At 44.9% G+C, this 18,018-nt stretch overlaps 1 protein-coding gene across 1 annotated transcript; it reads left to right on the top strand.

Annotated features, from left to right (window-relative positions):
- The first annotated feature begins 14,412 nt into the window (after positions 1 to 14,412).
- HTR1B (5-hydroxytryptamine receptor 1B) lies at positions 14,413 to 17,587 on the top strand. The gene is made up of 2 exons (XM_072330966.1): positions 14,413 to 15,739; positions 16,372 to 17,587. Exon 1 carries the CDS (start codon positions 14,537 to 14,539, stop codon positions 15,674 to 15,676), a length of 1,140 nt encoding a protein of 379 aa, XP_072187067.1. The 5' UTR covers positions 14,413 to 14,536; the 3' UTR covers positions 15,677 to 15,739; positions 16,372 to 17,587.
- Positions 17,588 to 18,018: the final 431 nt, after the last annotated feature.

Here is an 18,018-nt window from a genome sequence, read left to right as displayed (position 1 = left end):
AGGGTGAACAGGGATGGAATGTTACTAGAGCTCCCGCTCCATGAAACTACGTTTTGCAACATCCAGTCACATCACCTCTCAGAAGTGTATCAGTGAAAAACTAAACTCAAACGTGTAACTACAGGCTACTTCCCAGGCTTATGGAAGACTCAGATATCTGACTTGCCTGCAACAAATGAAGTAATTCTCTACTCCATGGCTGTGATTGTTACAAAACCGCTTCTGCTGAAGTAGCTGGCTGTCCATTAAACCCAATATTAATCTCTAACTAGAAACCTCTTCACTTAGCATTCCTCACAGTTCTATGAGGAAAAAATAAATATCCTTCTGCTACTCAGAAAAATGCCTCTGCAACCGATCCTCTTATTAAATCCTTACATCAGTGAGAGCTGTCCTGTCATGCAAAAACTCTATTAGCATGAAACAAAAGTTAGAAAACACTGAATGTTCCTGCTAAGTGAAAGTTATGATGAGAAGCATAGGTTCCACAGGGTTTGCCTAGCACAAAAGCAATCTTTATTGAGTTTCTCTAGATATCTAATAGGAGCAACAATAACAGTAAATGAGTTGTCGCACTTTGCTTCCATACATGCTAAGGCAAAACTTTGCTTCAATCAACGATCATCTAAACATAGTCGCTTTAGTTCATCAGTTGTGCTTTCTGCTCATTGCAGTCCTCCTTGAATCACAGACCAGTGGAAAGGTGCTATTTCTTGTTCTCCGGGATCTTCCACATTCCTGGCAGCCCCTCATATCTCTTACTTCATTACCCTGATTTCCATTTTCTCTAATTCCCTTGATTTTAGAGCATTTCATTTTGAAAGCCAAGCAGCCCACTGCCAGAATGAAGCCACCTTCATTTTGCTAACACATAGTGCTGACCAGTGGCATGACAAGCAGGGTGGACTTTCTGCCTGGATTTTAAACTCAGAGATGATTCTCCCCTCTCTCACTCATGTACAGTACTGAAAGTGGTGAATATGTATAATGGCCAATAAAAGTCTTGCCTTGATAGCTGATGCTATCTTCCCAAAATTCAGTCATTAATATTAATTAATTCTTCGTGGCTATGTTTAGAAGCCTTGCTGCATTAATACAACAACAATAATAATAATAAAAAATAAAACAAGAGAGAGAAAAGAAATGCTAGTGGGAGAAGGAGCCTTTGGAAATCATCCAGACCAACCTGCGCCAGCACTGTATTGTAGAGACAGCTCCTCCTTGAAATATCTCCTGATTTTCTTTCACTGATTAGTTTATATAATGGTGGAGTATGTCTGTAATCTACTAGTGAACAGCTCTGTTACGTATGTATATCTTAAAATAAAACAGCCCTGATTTCCCACTAGTTCTATTTTGAGATTCTCCTAGAAATAAGACAGCTTGAGAGCCTAACTATTCTAAGGGTAGAATAAAAAATTTTCCAAATGTGTTGTAAAAAAACCTTCTCACTACTAATCACCATAGATTCTTTCCTTCCTTTATGTGATCATCTTTCATATATACTTATGTATACCACATATACATATATATGCACATATTTGTATTATTTTGTATTTCATGTATCTCCTATATACAATTTATATATGATGGTATGTATATAGTACACATATGTATATAGTATATATAATGGTATTTTGTATGTGAGATCTACCTATATCAATAGCTATATATTTCAGTCTTCCTTCTTTGAGACAAGTAAGGCAAACAACTTTGCAAAAAGGTGTAGGAAGAACTAATGAGACTGAAAAGCCAAACAGCACAAAAAGAAGCAATGGGGATATAAAGAACTGAAGACAGCAAGTCTCTTCTACCTTTGGAAAGAGGTTACGAAGGATGCTTGATTGCAGGCTACAGAGAGCTGTTCTAGTACAAGTCATTTGATATCAGGTACTCTTTAATTTAACAGACAAAAGCATGCAAGAATCAACTGCTGAACATTGAAGTCACCAAAGTTCACGTTAAGAAAATGATGGAAATTTTTATCAGGGGAAGCAGTTCACTGCTGGAGTAGATTAAAAAGGGATGTGGGAGAATGAGTTGGGGTGGGTCAATGTTCGAATGTCTGACCTGCTGAAGACCTCTCTCATGTCCCTTAGAAATTGTCTGCTTTTCTTCCAGTTATCACAGCTGGGATGATAAAGTGTATTGCCTATCTCCCTCTTCTGTGGCCTGATTCGTTCTTTACTCACTAACTTTTCAGTCAGAATAGGGCTGGTAAAATCATATAGCCCGTGGCTATAGAATACTTTCTACTACTCTAATACTTCCCAAGCCCTTAAAAAAAAATTTAACCTGTTTATGGATTCCAAGAAGCTTCAGATAAGTAGGTGTATTTCAACTATTATGTTGCTTCTGTGTATAAACAGCTCCTATTCCTTCAAACAGGCTCTAGATGCATGTGATCTGCCATTCTGTTATACCATCTCCTACATTAGCATTATGTCGCCTTTCCCCATACTCTTTGCTACTCTGATTGTTCACAGAATCACAGAATAGTAAGGGGTGGAAGATAGAGTCCAACCCTCCTGCAAAAACAGGATCCCTATAGTAGGTTGCAGAGGAAATCATCCAAGCAGGTTTTGAATATCTCCAGATAAGGAGATCTCACAGCCTCTCTGGACAAGTTGCTTCAGTGCTCTGTCACCCTCAATGTAAAGAATATTTTCTTCAAGTGAAAATAGAACTTTCTGTGTTCCAGTTCGTGCTCATTGCCCCTTGTTCTATTGCTGGACACCACTGACAAGATCTTAGCCCCATGCACTTGACACCCACCCTTTAGATATTTATAAGTACTGATAAGATCATCTCTCAACCTTTTCCAGGCTGACCTTTCCCAGGTCTTTTTGCCTCTTCCCTCATCTACCCAGCTGGTCATGACATCATAGAATGCTACCAGAATTGTTAAACATGATTTCCCCTTGGTGAATCTGTCTTGACTACTCATGATAATCCTTTCTACTTGCTTGGAGATGACATCCAGGGTACCTTCCCTGGGACAGAGGTGTGGCTGACTACCCTGTAGTTTCCCGGCTCCTCCTCCTTGCCCTTTTTGAAGACTGGAGTACATTGGCTATCCTCCAGTCTTCAGATATCTCTCCTGTTCTCTGTGACCTTTCAAAGATGATAGTGGTTCAGCAATTGCTTCTGCCAGCTATCTCAGCACACATGGGTGCATCCCATTGGGGCCCATGGATTTATGTGCATTGGACTTGCCTAGACAATCTCTGACCAGATTCTCCTTGACCAAGGGGCAGCCTTCTTTTCCCCAGACTCTTTCTCTTACTTCCAGAGTCTGGGATTCCCAAGGGGTAATTCACAACTCAACGAACTACTTGCAATGCTTATTTTATTAGTATTACCTACAGTGATCTCCAATTATTTCAAAATCAAGAGAAGGATCTCTTTCTTGAATAATGTTTACTTATTCTTTAATTTATGCTATGTAGACAATGACAACATTTAACTATGCTGACCTTCGTATTATCAGAGTAAAGGAACTAATGTCCCTAACAGCCTTTCTACTCCCTTGTATTTGATTATGGGTAAATAAGGAAGGGTAGTACTCTAGGAGTAAATAACCATTTTCGTTCTCTTGCATATGAATTATAGTTATGGATAAATATTAGATTCCTTGGTCAAGGCCTGAGTCTTTATCCAAATCTCTTCAAGCATAATTTCATAGAATCATGGAAATATAGAATGAAGAACTGGGTTGGAGGGGACCTAGTTCCAAACCCCTTGATCTTGTCAGGATTGCCAAGCACCAGCTCAGGCTGCCCTGGCCTTGAATGCCTCCAGGGATGGGGTATCCACAGCTTCACTGGGCAACTTGTGGCAGCACCTCTCCTAACATCTAACCTAAATTTCCCTTCTTTTAGTTTAAAGCCATTTAAAGCCATACCTCTGTCCTATCACTATCAGACTGTGTAAAAAGTCAGTCCCACTCCTGCTTGTAAGCTCGCTTCAAGTACTGGAGGGCCACAATGAGGTCTCCCTGGAGCTTTCTCCTCTCTGAGCTGAAAAAACACAACACCATCCTACTTATGTTTGACCATCAGTACTTTTTTTCCCCCATATTTAAGCTATCATATTCTAAAAATCTCATGCTGTGTTTGACCAAACTTTACATGACTCCAGCCTAAAAATATTCTATCAAGATGTTTCCATTACCTCATTTTTTCTTCTGTTTGCCATAGGCAGCTACTCAAATTCTTTAACAAATATCAAACATTCAAAAATGCTATCCTATGTGTGAGTAGCATAGGCAGGATTTAACTGCATATGAACATAGTTATATTACTTAAATCGTAGCAGGGTTTGTTCCTCATTTTGTCACAATTGTTTTTTGGTCTCTTTGGTCATTCACTGTACATTCCCAGTATGACACAAACATTTGCAAATCACCTCTATTTGAATACTGTATAATTTAGTGAGGCTACTGCTTGTATAATCTACAATCGTTAAAATGCAAAGATTCAAATTATCTTACAGAGTTGAATAAATATCTTCAGATTCATCTAGTGCCTTCCTCATATCTTGCTGTTCCCACTAAGTACTCTTAGCCATTTTAAACGACAGAGAGCAAAATGTAGAAACTTTTCCAAAAAAACACCATAGGACTACTTCATCCAGTCCTCCACTTTCAAAGTCACGTCAAGCACAATCATGATTAAACACCCTAATTATTAGGGTTTGGTTTAGTTTTATTTTTTCATTTCATTGGTTTTGTGTCTTTGATAAATCCGACAAGGAGTAATTCAATGGAAACTGTCGATATAGTAATGAAAACAAAAGGAGCTGAAAAGCTGCAGTTTGACTCTTATAACTGGAAAAAAAAAAAATTCCTGAGTTTTCATGTTTTCTGTCCAGAAAACAGAGAGCAGATGATTTTAAGTATGCCTAAAGTCTCCAAAACTTGCTTCAATGAAAGAAAGGAGGACATCTAAACTACCTAGGGACATATACTATAATAATTTTCATGTATCAGACCCAAGAAAAGGTGAACATGTGACTATCAGTTCCAAGGAATATCTCTCCTTATAATTTTAAGCCAGCTAATATCAGGCTTAGCATCTGACTAACCCGTTGCACTTCTCCTGAGAGGCTCATGTCTCAGAGGACTCTGCATTTCCTGGCAATCAAATGGCAAAGACAAAAAATACTATCAAAACCCAGAGTTTTTGCTTTTAAAGGAGATTACTAAAATCTCACAGATCTCCTTGAGACTGCGAAGCTAAAAACTTTTTGTAGAAGTTACAAACTGTCCCTGTTGTAGGAACTGTGTGCTGTGGAGATCTTATCAAGTTTATATTGGAGCTAGTAGAAAAACTCCCCTTATTTCCTGGTTTTCCACCACTAGTACAAGGGCCATTAGCAGACCAGCATGGTAGAGGACAAGAACAAAATAATATCCAATGTTCCATACAGTCCTGAACCAGCAGAGTCTGCCTTGCTGAGACAAGTAACATAACACTAATGAAACAGGTTTCTTAGAATGAATGCCAAAATTTGCACTAACACTGAAGGAGAGAGGGAGAGACCTGGAAAACTGCTGAGAATAGAATCCTGACTGCTGTTTCCAGATGCTTAAAGTTTTATTGTGTGTACACTTTAGTCAGAGGTTAGGCAGAACCACCTAAGATGGAACTTGCAATTCTTACAATCAAACATTAAGTGAGAAATTATTAACTGGGGAGCATTTGGAGAATTTGACCTCTTAGTACAGATGAAGTGCAAGCACATACTGGAAGAGACAATCATGATCTTTTTTTCCTGAACCCCAGCCTTTGGAAATATGTTTTGCAGCCTTTTTCCCCTTTTGTGTCTACAGCTTGAAATTCAGAGCTGCCATAGAACTGAATATCCTGCTGCACATTGCATTGCAATAGTTTGCTTTTCTGCTTTCTTTTACTTCTAACTAGTAGCATAATGGAAATAAGGGACAGTTCTTATTACATTTTCTAAATCATAAAATATTACAGTTTTCCTCATACAGAAAATGAGAGATTTGTACATTCTGGTTGACCTTACTTTGAGCATGCTGTTGCACTGACCACATCAGCCCATCAGTCATGTACTGCTAAGAGTATTCTTTGTATCATTTTTGGATCATCGAAGAAGGGAGTTCTGAACAACACAGATGAATACCAGCAAAACAAATGATGGTAAGTAATTTTTGTTGATATAAAGGTAATATAGCAGGCCACTCAAAGCCCACAATCAGGACCATTAACAGCTATTTTCAAGGCACTGCAAATACTTGAAGCACAGAGGCAGTGCCTGTTCTGAAGAACTGAAGTCTAAGATAGAGGTACACAGATGGAGGAACATAAGCAAACAGATTACTAATAACAGGCAGCAGTCACAATCAACAGCCTGACTCTTGTCAAGTGTGGTTTGTAGACATCACAGAAAAGCAGGATTGTTAGGTAAGATAATGAGGATGTCTGAGCTTCTCTCGAGCCTGTGAGAGCATGAAGACATCTGATTGAAATCAAATAAGATTGGGAGGGGCCAGCATCAGAGGCTAGTTGGAGACAGTAATTGACCTGAATATGTGATGAGAAAGGGATAAGCTACTAAAAACTCTGAAAGTTGTGTAAAGAAGATTGGTTTGTTAATGATATACTAGTGCATGGGTGAGATAAGGGAAGGGATGCACAAAGCAGAGATAAAAAGGGACCATGATCAGAACATTATGTAATAGAAATATGTGGTAGTATTTGGGCAGGTGTAGTGCAGTTTTCAAGACTTGAAAAAAACAACATATGAAATCTAACATGATAGAGACTTAGCTGGAAGTTTAGCTGCTAAACCTCTTCAGCTCCACCTAGAAAAAGGCAGCTTGTCCAATGAGATAAATCCACCCTAGGTTTTCCCAGCATCTTACATGGGTCTTTAGGTTTTGGAATATAGAAATCCCTCAGTATTTAGCACTCTGTTTTAAACATAAGGCAGGCCTGGAGTATTGGGGGAATGTGTAAGGATGTTCTCCTACCTTCCCAGTTACAGGTCAGAGAGCAGGTTTGGGGAGCAGAAGGATGAACTCCCATACAGAGGTGCGCCGAGCCCCAGAAAAAAGCCACTGAGAGGACAACTTGAAAGTGAAGAAAGAGTGTTTAGCCTTAGAAGCCTAGGCTTGCTCTTAGAGAGGTGAGCCATGCATCCACTGGTGCCTTTGCAAATCTCCCAGAGAGCAGGCAAAGTACTATGAGAAGAGGCATCCCAGAGCAAACGGTCAGTAAGGTCCCAGAATGTACCAGCTGGGGCAAGAATCAGCCATACAGATGATGGACCTAGTTATATCTGTCAGTAGATGGGACCATGTTTAGCAATCCACAATATAGAAACCTGGCAAATGTTAGCTAGAAGGCTCCACCAGAGCAATTTGACAGCCTAATGTGTTATAAGACAATTTTGACAGAAGAGTGGACAGTGATGTGAACTGAGAACAGGCTGACTGGCAGAGCTCAGGGGGTTCTGATCAATGGTACAGAGTCCAGTTGGAGGCCTTTAGCTAGTGGTGTTTCCCAGCATCTTCATCAATGACCCTTACAACTCCTAAGACCCTGAAACAAATGGTTTTCCCACATCTGCTCAGTAGTCCACCACATTTCATCACCTGACTCTGACTGTACCCACATGCTTTAGAAGGTAATCTATCTACCACAGACTCACAAAAGATGGTCCTGAAAACAGATTTCTGATCATGAAAATAATTATTAGCCCAGCATCCCACAAATAGAAACAATGTGAAAAACATCTAATGTAAAAAAAAAGGATTACTGTGTTGGCTGAGCTGTCTTAACCAGCAACCAGATAGCTAGTATTAAAACACGACCAAAAACTTCAGTGTTGACAACTTCCTAATGAACGTAATGGAAAAACGTGCAAAGAGAACATTTCTTTCCAACCTCTTTTTAGGTAGTTGGTGATTTTTATTTTACTAAAGTATGAGGATTTACATTTCTGCTAATTTGTCTCGAATTCTGAGTAGTATGATTATCTACTTCTAGCTATCTGTAGACACATTTAAATCTTTCAGCCTCATCAGCTGCATGGAATTAGTCTCTTACAAAGAAAGAAAGAAGGAGAGACAGAAGGTATGACAAATAATCTGTCAGAAAACAGAAAACAAACAAACTACTTTATAGTGTGTTCTATGTAAGAAATAAGATTTTATTTATTTATTTTTTTATTTTTTCCCAGGGAAGGGGAGGGAAACTCATGAAATTAAAAGCTAAAAACTAAAGTTTTCTGGTTCTACTTCCACAGTTATGGAAAGAATCTTGTAAAGGAGGACAAGACCAGATCTCAAGCTTTAAAATCTACTAGCATATCAAAGGCTGTACTCAGAAGCAAGGTATTCTTGAGACCAGTGCAGAACCTTTACCTGGGCACGTTCTGACCTGAGACCTGAACCTGTTAATACTGACTTCTTCCTGTGATAAAAAAGAAAAAGAAAAAAATAAAGCATACTGTTCTAAACAGAGAACATATCTTTCTTTTACGGTTAAGTATTCCTTTCCCCAACGACACAGAAGCTCACTAGACAATGAGAAACACAGTTTTACAAGCATCAAGGACAGATGCCAATTAGAGTCTCTGGATAATTAAAAGATTGGAAAATAACAGGCATTTGGCACAGTAGCTTCATTAAATCACTGGGGTGAGGCTGACCCAGCTTGCTGATCTGGCTCCCTAGCTTTACCTGGTTACTCTTCTGAAAACCAAGTGTGATATGGATCTGCTACCAGTCAGTGGCAGGACTGAAGTAGCACAATTTTATCTACCTCTTCTGAAGCTTTTGCTTCTCAGTCTTTGTTTTCCTCTTCAAAGAAAGAACTGCACAAGGAGCACAACCTTTGCTGGCTGGATTATCCCTTGGTGGAGTTAATCTCATACACTGCAGTATCCAGACCTGCAGTTTTATAACAGCGTCGCCCCATGAACAGATTGTATTGGAACGTGCTGGTTTGCCCACTTGCCACCAGAAGGAGATCTTCAGCTCGGCAATACCTCAAAAAGTGCTGCAGAGATTAAGGCATGTGCCTTGATTCCCTCAGAGGACCTCCTGACCTCGGCAGGCTCTGACATTTGGACAGCCATTTGCTACTGCTTTACTCCTGTTGCTGCAGTCTGCATTCTACACAGACCTACTAGATCTTCATGGCTTCAGAATGTCCTCCTTTTCTGACTTTCAGCATGCTGCAAGATCCTCTCCCTAAGCCTATTGCTAAGCAGTATAGACAACTAAATTTTGCAATTGAGTCTCATACTGCAGAAGAAACTGTCAAGTGACATCCTAAAAGGATTCAAATTAATGGATAATGCATTTTATTAAATTAGCAGCCCAAATCTGCATACCAGCAAAAGCTCCTCGTTTCTGATTACCTCTGGGAACAAAGAAGACTAGAGCACGCTTATACATAGTGGCAGTGGGCTTAAAATACATTACCTTCTTTTCTAGATAAATATTAATTAACCATGTAGAAGAACCATATTCTTAGTAAGAATAAATCTGTACTTCCCCTTAAATCAGCATTGATGTGCTAATTTTACAAGGAAAGTAGCATTCCTTATTTTCAGCATTTTATTTCTTTACTGTGATTCACTGCATTGCACGAGCTTCCTTTAAGCTTTCTGCGTGAGTAGCTTGTTGCTTAAAACGTGTGCAGACTTCTTTTTCTGAACACAGAATTCAATGTTTCATTCCTGGAAACTTGGTATTTGGGACCGATCTGAAAACAACTGTGGATCCTAAAAAGAAACCCTTACTGATTTCATCCTGTGAAGCAGAAAGATCTGAGCATACTGAAAGGGGCTGAAGCTTTAAACCCAATGCAGGCCCACATCTGAAAGTGGGGGATTTATGTTCTGCCAGCTCTGAGAACAGAACATGAGACTTTTTTTTTCACTTGAATCCCTACAGAGTCAAAACACAGGGACCTTTCCCTTCATGCTGAACAGACACTTTTCTTTTTTTTTCTCCTTATGTGACAGGCTGGAGTTAAATGTTATGCCATCTACTTTCGGTCTTGGTAGACAGCCGGCCTTTGTATTGTAGTGTCACGGCCATTTCCAACACTTCATTCCCCAATGGATCTGTATGAATTTCAATGCAGACAGATCCTGGTGGGTTTAAAATCCTTCAGGTGTACAACTGAAGCCTGCCTAAGCCATGGGTATAGTTGCACAGCCAAACTCTCTGGTTGCAAAACAGGCATTTGCGCTGATTTTAGTGCAAATTAGAGGCTCCAGCAACCTCAGATGGAAAACACAATAACAAGGCAGTAGCAGCAGCAACCCTTTTCAGTCATTTTTTTCTGCTCAGTAACAAAGCCAGAGAATAACGGGAGCGTGGAAGGAGAGGTGATGGGGCAGAATTGAAGCGGTTTCCTGTGGAGCATATCCAAGAAGATCATTAGAGAGCAAACCCCATAGCTGAATGGGGAACAGCCACCAAGCCTTACTACTGCCTCCATGAACTAAAATCTGTCAGGGTAGATGCAGTGTCTGGAGATGAAATGCAGAGACGGTAAAAGGGGAACTGGAGTTTCTTTTTGCTTAACCCCAGCTGTCTACTTAAAGAGTAATTGAATACTCCTCAGAGGGTATTTGAATGCATCCTTAGGCACCTGTACCTGACCAGTGTGAAGAACAAGGAGATAACTCAATCTAGCTTTACTCCCATGGGATGAAGAAGTCCATGTGTATGCGTGCCTGCTGAGCCCACATGTTTTTCCTCCTTTTCCTGGGTCCTCAGAGTCAAAATCAAAACCAGCCCCAGCTGTTTCTTATAATTAAATTTCAGTAGCTCAAGCTGGGTGTTTTTATTTTGACTAGTGACTTAAAAGTGCTGGCATTTAAATGGCCTCAGCTATATTTCAAAGTTAGCATTGAGAAACTTCACACATATATTAGTGTTATTTTTCTGTTGGCAAACTCAACAAAATACCACCACGTTGATTTACATAGTGAAGGTTATCTTTGCTAACAGAAGGACTACGAATTTCATTATTTAAAATAAGAGGATGAATCTCATCACCGTACAGGAGGCTACAGATGGCATTACATGCAACTTGCCACTTGGGTCAAAGGCAGAGGTGAAGTTCATTTTGTGCACTGAGCCCTGTGCTCAAATGTACCTAAAGGATCCCAAAGCCAAAACTCATACAGCAATATCTGAATTTAGGACAGATCTGATTATAGAAGTTTCCATTTCTGACACTTCATTTTGTTTCTGTGTGTTGGCCCTCCCTCTATCTAATTTATTTACAAGCCACTAATTATAAATCTGTGCCATATGAGCCATTATTCATGGGCAGTTTGTGATGCAATAGACCAGTAACGTGATTGGTTTTCATTGCTATTTCTGTACTTTGGTATATTAATACATAAAAATCTAGAAATAAGGAGCATTAATAGCCTTATGCCGGCAGAAAGAAATTAATTTTATGCCTGCATCTGCACAGAAGCCAAAAGCTTCAGGAAATGGAATCCCTTCCTATAAGCATCTTCTCAGATCCAGTTAGGAGAGGGGAAGGTAAACAGCGGGCATGTGGCTGCTGCTTTGAAATGCAAGCTTCTCAGTGACAGCACAGCAGGGAGATACAATCACCCATGCGATGATACATATGATTCACAGTATGTTTCTGCCTGGTGCTCCAAGACATCAGCACTTCACTGACAACCCAGCTAGAACCTGCTTCTTGCTGCCATCAAATCTCAACCTGTATACCCAGCTGTGGCATGGGCTGCATGCAGCCTGGGCAGAGAGAAAGGGTAAGCTCCTGCTTTCACACCAGTTCTGGGATACACCACTCACTGCCTGAAGAACAGCAGCTTCAGTGCTTAGTGGCATATATTCTTCAAACATCAGCTGCAGCAACGCACCGCTCTGGGGTATGGAGCACTGTCTGTTGGAAAGCTGACTTTGTGTTGTAGCTGCAGCAGTTCCAGATCCCAAACTGAAGCCCCAGGGGGAAGGTACGGGGAATGACTGCTGAACCTGCCAGGGGACCAGGTGATCCCTGTGGGAAGCTGTCTGAAGTCACCAGAGTGAGACCTCTGTGAATGTGCTCCTGAACACTGGCAGCAGCACTACATACCCAAGTGAAGAGCAAGACAATACTACAACAGAGAACAAACCAGAGATGAGAGGAAAAGTATCTACCTGCCAAGACAAAGAAGGAAGCAGTGAACAACAATCTCTCATGTAAATAACCCAGAATTAATGAACAAGGACAACAAAAAAAGCAGTGCTCAGAAAACACAAATATTTTATAACAATTGTCAACAACAAAATTAATGGGATGGTCAGAACTCATCCCCTTTTCACAAAGTATTTGCACTACACAGCACAGCTGAAAGCAGTGGTATAGTGAGTACCTTGCCCTTGGAGGCTATATGGTTTTATCAGGCAAGCCTTTCCACAGGAGAAAGCAGTTCCAATGCTGAATGCAGGGACCGGATTTTGGTCTTGCTATTCCCTGTGTCTTAAATTTAAATCAGCCTCAAGTATGCAGCCCTTTTTGGGAAAAAAATACTGAGCTACGGAGGCTAGAGGGCAGCTGCCAACTTAAGCACAACTAAATTCAGCCAGAAATGTTGAGCAGAAGTGGAAGCAACAGCAGATGATATTAGAAACCGGGATTATAAAGTCTGTGCTCAACAAAGAGACCAGAAGGATGTAGATAGCTCTACATTATTATTTGCAGTGCAGCAAAGCATAGAGGCTCCAACCAATTACCAGGCTCTGTGGAGGACAAGGAGGCATCGTAAGATAAAAACGTAGAGAAAGACCAAATCCTACCCCAAGTCCTGATGGAAAAACAGAACAGGTTAGTGATGTTTTACCTTCCTGTCAGATTGGTGAACTTGGGCACACTTGACCACCACACTGTGATGGATCCAAGGAAGCCCTCTCTCTTCTGCACTCTGAATGCCTCAGGAAATGTTTTGGGACCCACTTTATGCAGCGCCAAGCTCACACTCCGCCTTCTGATCCCAGGGGATGCGTGGGTGCCGAGCACATCCCGAGATCGGGGCACCTTGCCCGGTGCTGCAGTGGGGAGCCCCTGCAGGGCTCTGAGTCTCCCGATTCCCTTAGTTCAGCGTTTCTTTTCCTGGACCCCGTTTCAGTACCGCCCCACCCTCTTCTTACCATCCTCCCCCCACCCGCATCTCCTCAGTGAGCCCGTCCCTCCATCTGAAGGATTGCCAGTAGGGTGCTCGCAGGGAGATGGGGCGAGCAGCGTTGTGTACAGGTGCGCACAGCTGTGTCTCCAGGCACAGACCCTCGCCCTTCTATAGATTTGCAGTGGCATCTCAGGAAAACGTGTACAGGAGGTCTGCAGCAGGCATTTCATTGAGCTCGGAATCGCCCTGATCGGGCACAATGCTGACTCGCATCTCCTGTCGCGTGCTAAACTTTCCTGCAGCTGCAAAGCCAACGCCGGCGGGAGCCCGGGGACGCGGGCACCGCGCCCAGCTATCCCCTCCCTCCTGCACCTCGGGGATCCCGCGGGGCTCTTCGGGGCGGAGCACACTGAAAATTAATGAATAAAACAAAATAGAAAGAAAAAGAGCACGAGAAGCGCTGGGCTGCCACACCGGGAGGGCTCCGCAGGCAGCCGGCATCGCCCCATCCCCGTCGGGCCGCGGGGGACCGTTCCCCCATCCCGACCCCGCTGCCGGGGAAAGGGCCGAACCTCGGCTCCTCCCGCCGCCTGCAAAGCGGGGGGGACGGAGGGAGGGCGGTGCGCGGGGCCGGGCGGGCCGGGCCCCCCCCGTCGGACGCGGGGAGGGAGGCGCTGGGAGGCGGCAGCCCCTCCTCCGCGGGCAGGCGGGCAGCCCGCCCGGGAGCGGCACGGGTTGCTCGGTGCCGGCGGAGCCGCGCCGCGGGCTATAAAAGGGGCGGCGGCTGCTCAGCGTTCCCTCACACCGGCCACTGCCGAAGGCTGTCGGCGCTGGGCCGAGGTCAGGCCCCGACAGCATGGCCGGCGGCGGGGTGCCGTGGGAGGGGAGCTCCCCACCTGCCTCCCACAGACCCTCCCCCCGCACTCGCGGTGACTGCGAACTCGTGGCGGCGGGCTGCGTGTGAAGGCCGGACCTGGCGGGGCGGCTCCGCTGCCCTCGCAGCCGCGCCGTCGCTCCCGCAGCCAAGGGGGAAGCCGCCGCCGCCCGCGGGCATGCGGCGCTGCCGCCGCTCCCGTCGAGACGCGGAACAGGGCGGCCGGCGGCGGGGCTGCGCCTAGGGGCGGCCGGGCGGGGAGCCCCATGCTTGGGGCTCGGCGCGCTGCGCGGAGAGGCGGCGGGGCGATGAGCTGGCGGGCGTTCCCGGCCCCCGCTTCGCCCTGCGCCCTCGGCCGTGGGGAGTGAGATTCCGCGCTCCCGGAAGGGCGGGCGGGAGGGAGGTGGTGCCGGCGCGGGGATGCTGCAGCCCTCCCCCGGCGCCGACGGGGTCCTGCCGGGGTAGCCGTGCCGAGCCCAGCCCAGCCCCGCCGTCCGCGGGGGCGGCGGCCGCGGAGGGATGGAGCCGGCGAGCCCCTGCCCGGCGCCGCTGCTCCCCGCCAACGACTCTTACCACGGCCGAAACTGCAGCGCCGAGGAAGGGGTTTACCAGGATGCCACCCCCCTCTCCGGGAAGATCGTGCTCGCCGTCTTCCTGGCGCTCGTCACCCTGGCCACGGTGCTCTCCAACGCCTTTGTCATCGCCACGGTCTACCAGACGAGGAAACTCCACACTCCGGCCAACTACCTGATCGCCTCGCTGGCTGTCACCGACCTCCTCGTCTCCATCCTCGTCATGCCCATCAGCACCCTGTACACTGTGACCGGCAAGTGGACGCTGGGCCAGGTCGTCTGCGACATCTGGCTGTCCTCGGACATCACCTGTTGCACGGCGTCCATCCTGCACCTCTGTGTCATCGCCCTGGACCGCTACTGGGCGATCACCGACGCCGTCGAGTACTCCACGAAAAGGACTCCCAAGCGGGCAGCGGGCATGATCGCGCTGGTGTGGGTCTTCTCCATCTGCATCTCCATGCCCCCGCTGTTCTGGCGGCAGGCGAAGGCCGAGGAAGCCTCTAACTGTGCGGTGAACACGGACCACGTCCTCTACACCGTGTACTCTACGGTGGGAGCCTTCTACTTCCCCACGCTGCTGCTGATAGCCCTCTACGGGAGGATCTACGTGGAAGCCAGGTCGAGGATTTTGAAGCAGACTCCAAAGAAAGCGGGGAAAAGACTGACTCGGGCTCAGCTGATCACGGACTCCCCCGGGTCGTCCTCCTCCGTCACATCCATCAACTCCAAGGCCCCCGAGGGCCCCAGCGAGACGGGTTCTCCTGTGTACATGAACCAGGTGAAGGTGAAGGTGTCGGACGCCCTGCTGGAGAAAAAGAAGCTGACGGCCGCTAGGGAGCGGAAAGCGACAAAGACTTTAGGGATTATTTTAGGAGCCTTCATCGTCTGTTGGCTGCCCTTTTTCATCATAAGCCTAGTGTTGCCTATTTGCAAGGATGCTTGCTGGTTCCACATGGCCATCTTTGACTTTTTCACGTGGCTGGGATATCTCAACTCCCTCATCAATCCCATCATCTATACCATGTCTAACGAAGACTTCAAGCAAGCTTTCCACAAACTCATCCGTTTCCGCTGCACAAGCTGAACATTTGGAATGCGATGTGTTCTCCGGGGCCGCCCCCGCGCACGCCCGTGCCCGATGCCACAGGTGGGTACGAAGGGACGGGGAGGAATCGGGGAATGGAGCCAGAGGGGAGCGGTCTCACCGTCCCGCTTTCCGTCCCGCCTCGGGCACGGCTGCTGGGGAATGGGGGTCGGGCCGTCTCCCTCCCCGGCTGTCGTTCATCCCCTTTGCGTTGCCGGTGGCAGCGATGCTACACGCTCCTGACATTTCACAGCGTGTGTCCCCCCTCGGCTGGCAGGGAGTGACTCACGGCAATCTGCTCTTTATCCCACCTATTAAACCAATCTGCCGGCAATTCGTATGCTAATGACCGCGCTGAGGCTAATTAGAGCTAAACGGCGCCTGTTGCCGAGCCCCAGGGAGCGGCGGCGCTGGGCGGGGAGAGGGGCGGCCCCGGGGCCGGAGCCGGGCAGCGCCGGGGGAAGACCCGTTGGGCAGCCTTGATGGGTGTGTTATGTAGGAAAGGGAGGAAAGTAGGACAGGCCGTAGGCTAAGGGTGCTTCTAAACTTCAGCCTACTTTCTAGCCTCCTTTGACTGCTCTTCCTGGGAGCTACCAGCTCTCAGTCCCACGCGGTTCTACGCTCTGCAGAAGACACGCTTTGCCTTTATTGGGATCCTTTAATAATTCTGCCAATCTCTTGCTTTTTGTCTGCAGAATCAAGTTGCTATTGTAAAGACCCACTGCTTGAAACTTCCCCAAGCCCAGTTGCCAGACTCATGATGCTGCAAAAACGTCAATACATACTGCCAGCAAACTGCTCAGCTCTGCATTTCAGTGTAATGACTCTGGCAGAGATGCTGTTCCAGTAGTCACGCAGATCAGTTGCAAAAAAAAAAAAAAAAAGAAAAAAAAAAAAAAAAAGAAAAAAAAAAAGAGAGGGCAGCCTCGAATCAAGGTCTATAATTCATCCGGACTGAAGAAAAAGTTTGAGAGTAAACTCAATTTATTTTGCAGGCTTAACTTCTTAATTTGTTCTCCGGCCAGTTGTAGGGGTGTGCACAAGAGCACAGTTGTCTCTGTCTGTGTTGGTAGCGTAGTTGTACTTCTGCACACCTGTAATTTCTTTCTTTCAGTGGAAAGAGTTGCTCACTCCTCGTAAGCCCTACAAAGGAGGGTGGGGGAGGGAAGGGGGAACAAACATCACAACAAAAAAACAGCTTTAAAAAAGAAAAAGAAGGGCATCACAGAAAACTCTGTGCACGACTCCTTCAGCTGAATGTGTGTGAGAAGTGGCAGTGTGCAAAAGCTACGTTTGTATTTCCAAACAATAGCAAATGCAAGTACCTTAGAAACGAGTTGTAGACCTGTTCAACTGCACCCGTATCTATAGCCTGTCCTCGTAGTTGTCTTCACGACGTCGGTGCTTCTTGCTTCTCCTCTGTAACTCAGCAGCAGGAAACAAGAAGTCCAATGACCTTTTCCATAAACCAGCTGGGAATAGAAGTAGCAGTTTGCTGTTGTAGCCGTGTTTTCCATTTTGTGTCAGTTGCACACCCTTACCGCATGAACCACTGCAAAATTTAGAACTCTAAGTAATTACATTATTAAATGTCTATTTTGTAAAGAAGTGAAGCAGTCTGATCTCTCAGAAGAGCAGTATCACCTGCAAAATAAATACCCATAAATCATGAATAAACTGATGTTAGTGAAATTACTCTCCTTCCTACTTTCCCCTTATTGTTTCCTCTCCCCCCACCCCCCCTTTTTCTTTTTTTCTGATCAGACCTGAAGGCTGGTCTGCAAATATCCAGCAGTCAGAGTTAGAGTTTTGGGATATGATCCACCTGCTGTGATAGAACTGCATTGATTGTTTCTCCTCTGTGTAAATGAAAATGAGTATAAACAATAAAACGCTTTACTGTGTTCTCAAGAGAGTTTGGTAGCAATTGTGTGACTAAAAGGAGTATTTATTGGTTTACCTGGTTTTTCAATATTGACTTTTTAGGTAACGCTGACTTCATGAGTCACTCAAGAAGGCTGAAATTGCAAGCTTCAATCTTTGGTCACATTTTTAACAGGCAGATTTGCTTTCATCCTAAACAGCACTGTTCGATAAAATGCTTATTATTTGTATGTAATCCAAAATTGAATTGTAGTTGGTTTTTGGGGCATATTTTTCTTACTCCATTTGTAGGAAACAAAACTTATTATTATTATTATTATTATTATTATTATTATTATTTAGCACTTGGTGGATACTGTATGCAATTATTTTTAAAGCTGTATGGATGCATTCCAGATAGGGCTGTTATAAATGCTCCAAAAATCTCACGTGAATTGTCTACCTATTATTATTCAGAG

This window comes from Excalfactoria chinensis, chromosome 3 (assembly GCF_039878825.1).
Source record: "Excalfactoria chinensis isolate bCotChi1 chromosome 3, bCotChi1.hap2, whole genome shotgun sequence".
NCBI classification, from domain to species: domain Eukaryota; kingdom Metazoa; phylum Chordata; class Aves; order Galliformes; family Phasianidae; genus Excalfactoria; species Excalfactoria chinensis.
The sequence above is the reverse complement of the archived record's forward strand: the minus strand, read 5'-3'. Positions and strand labels throughout refer to the sequence as shown.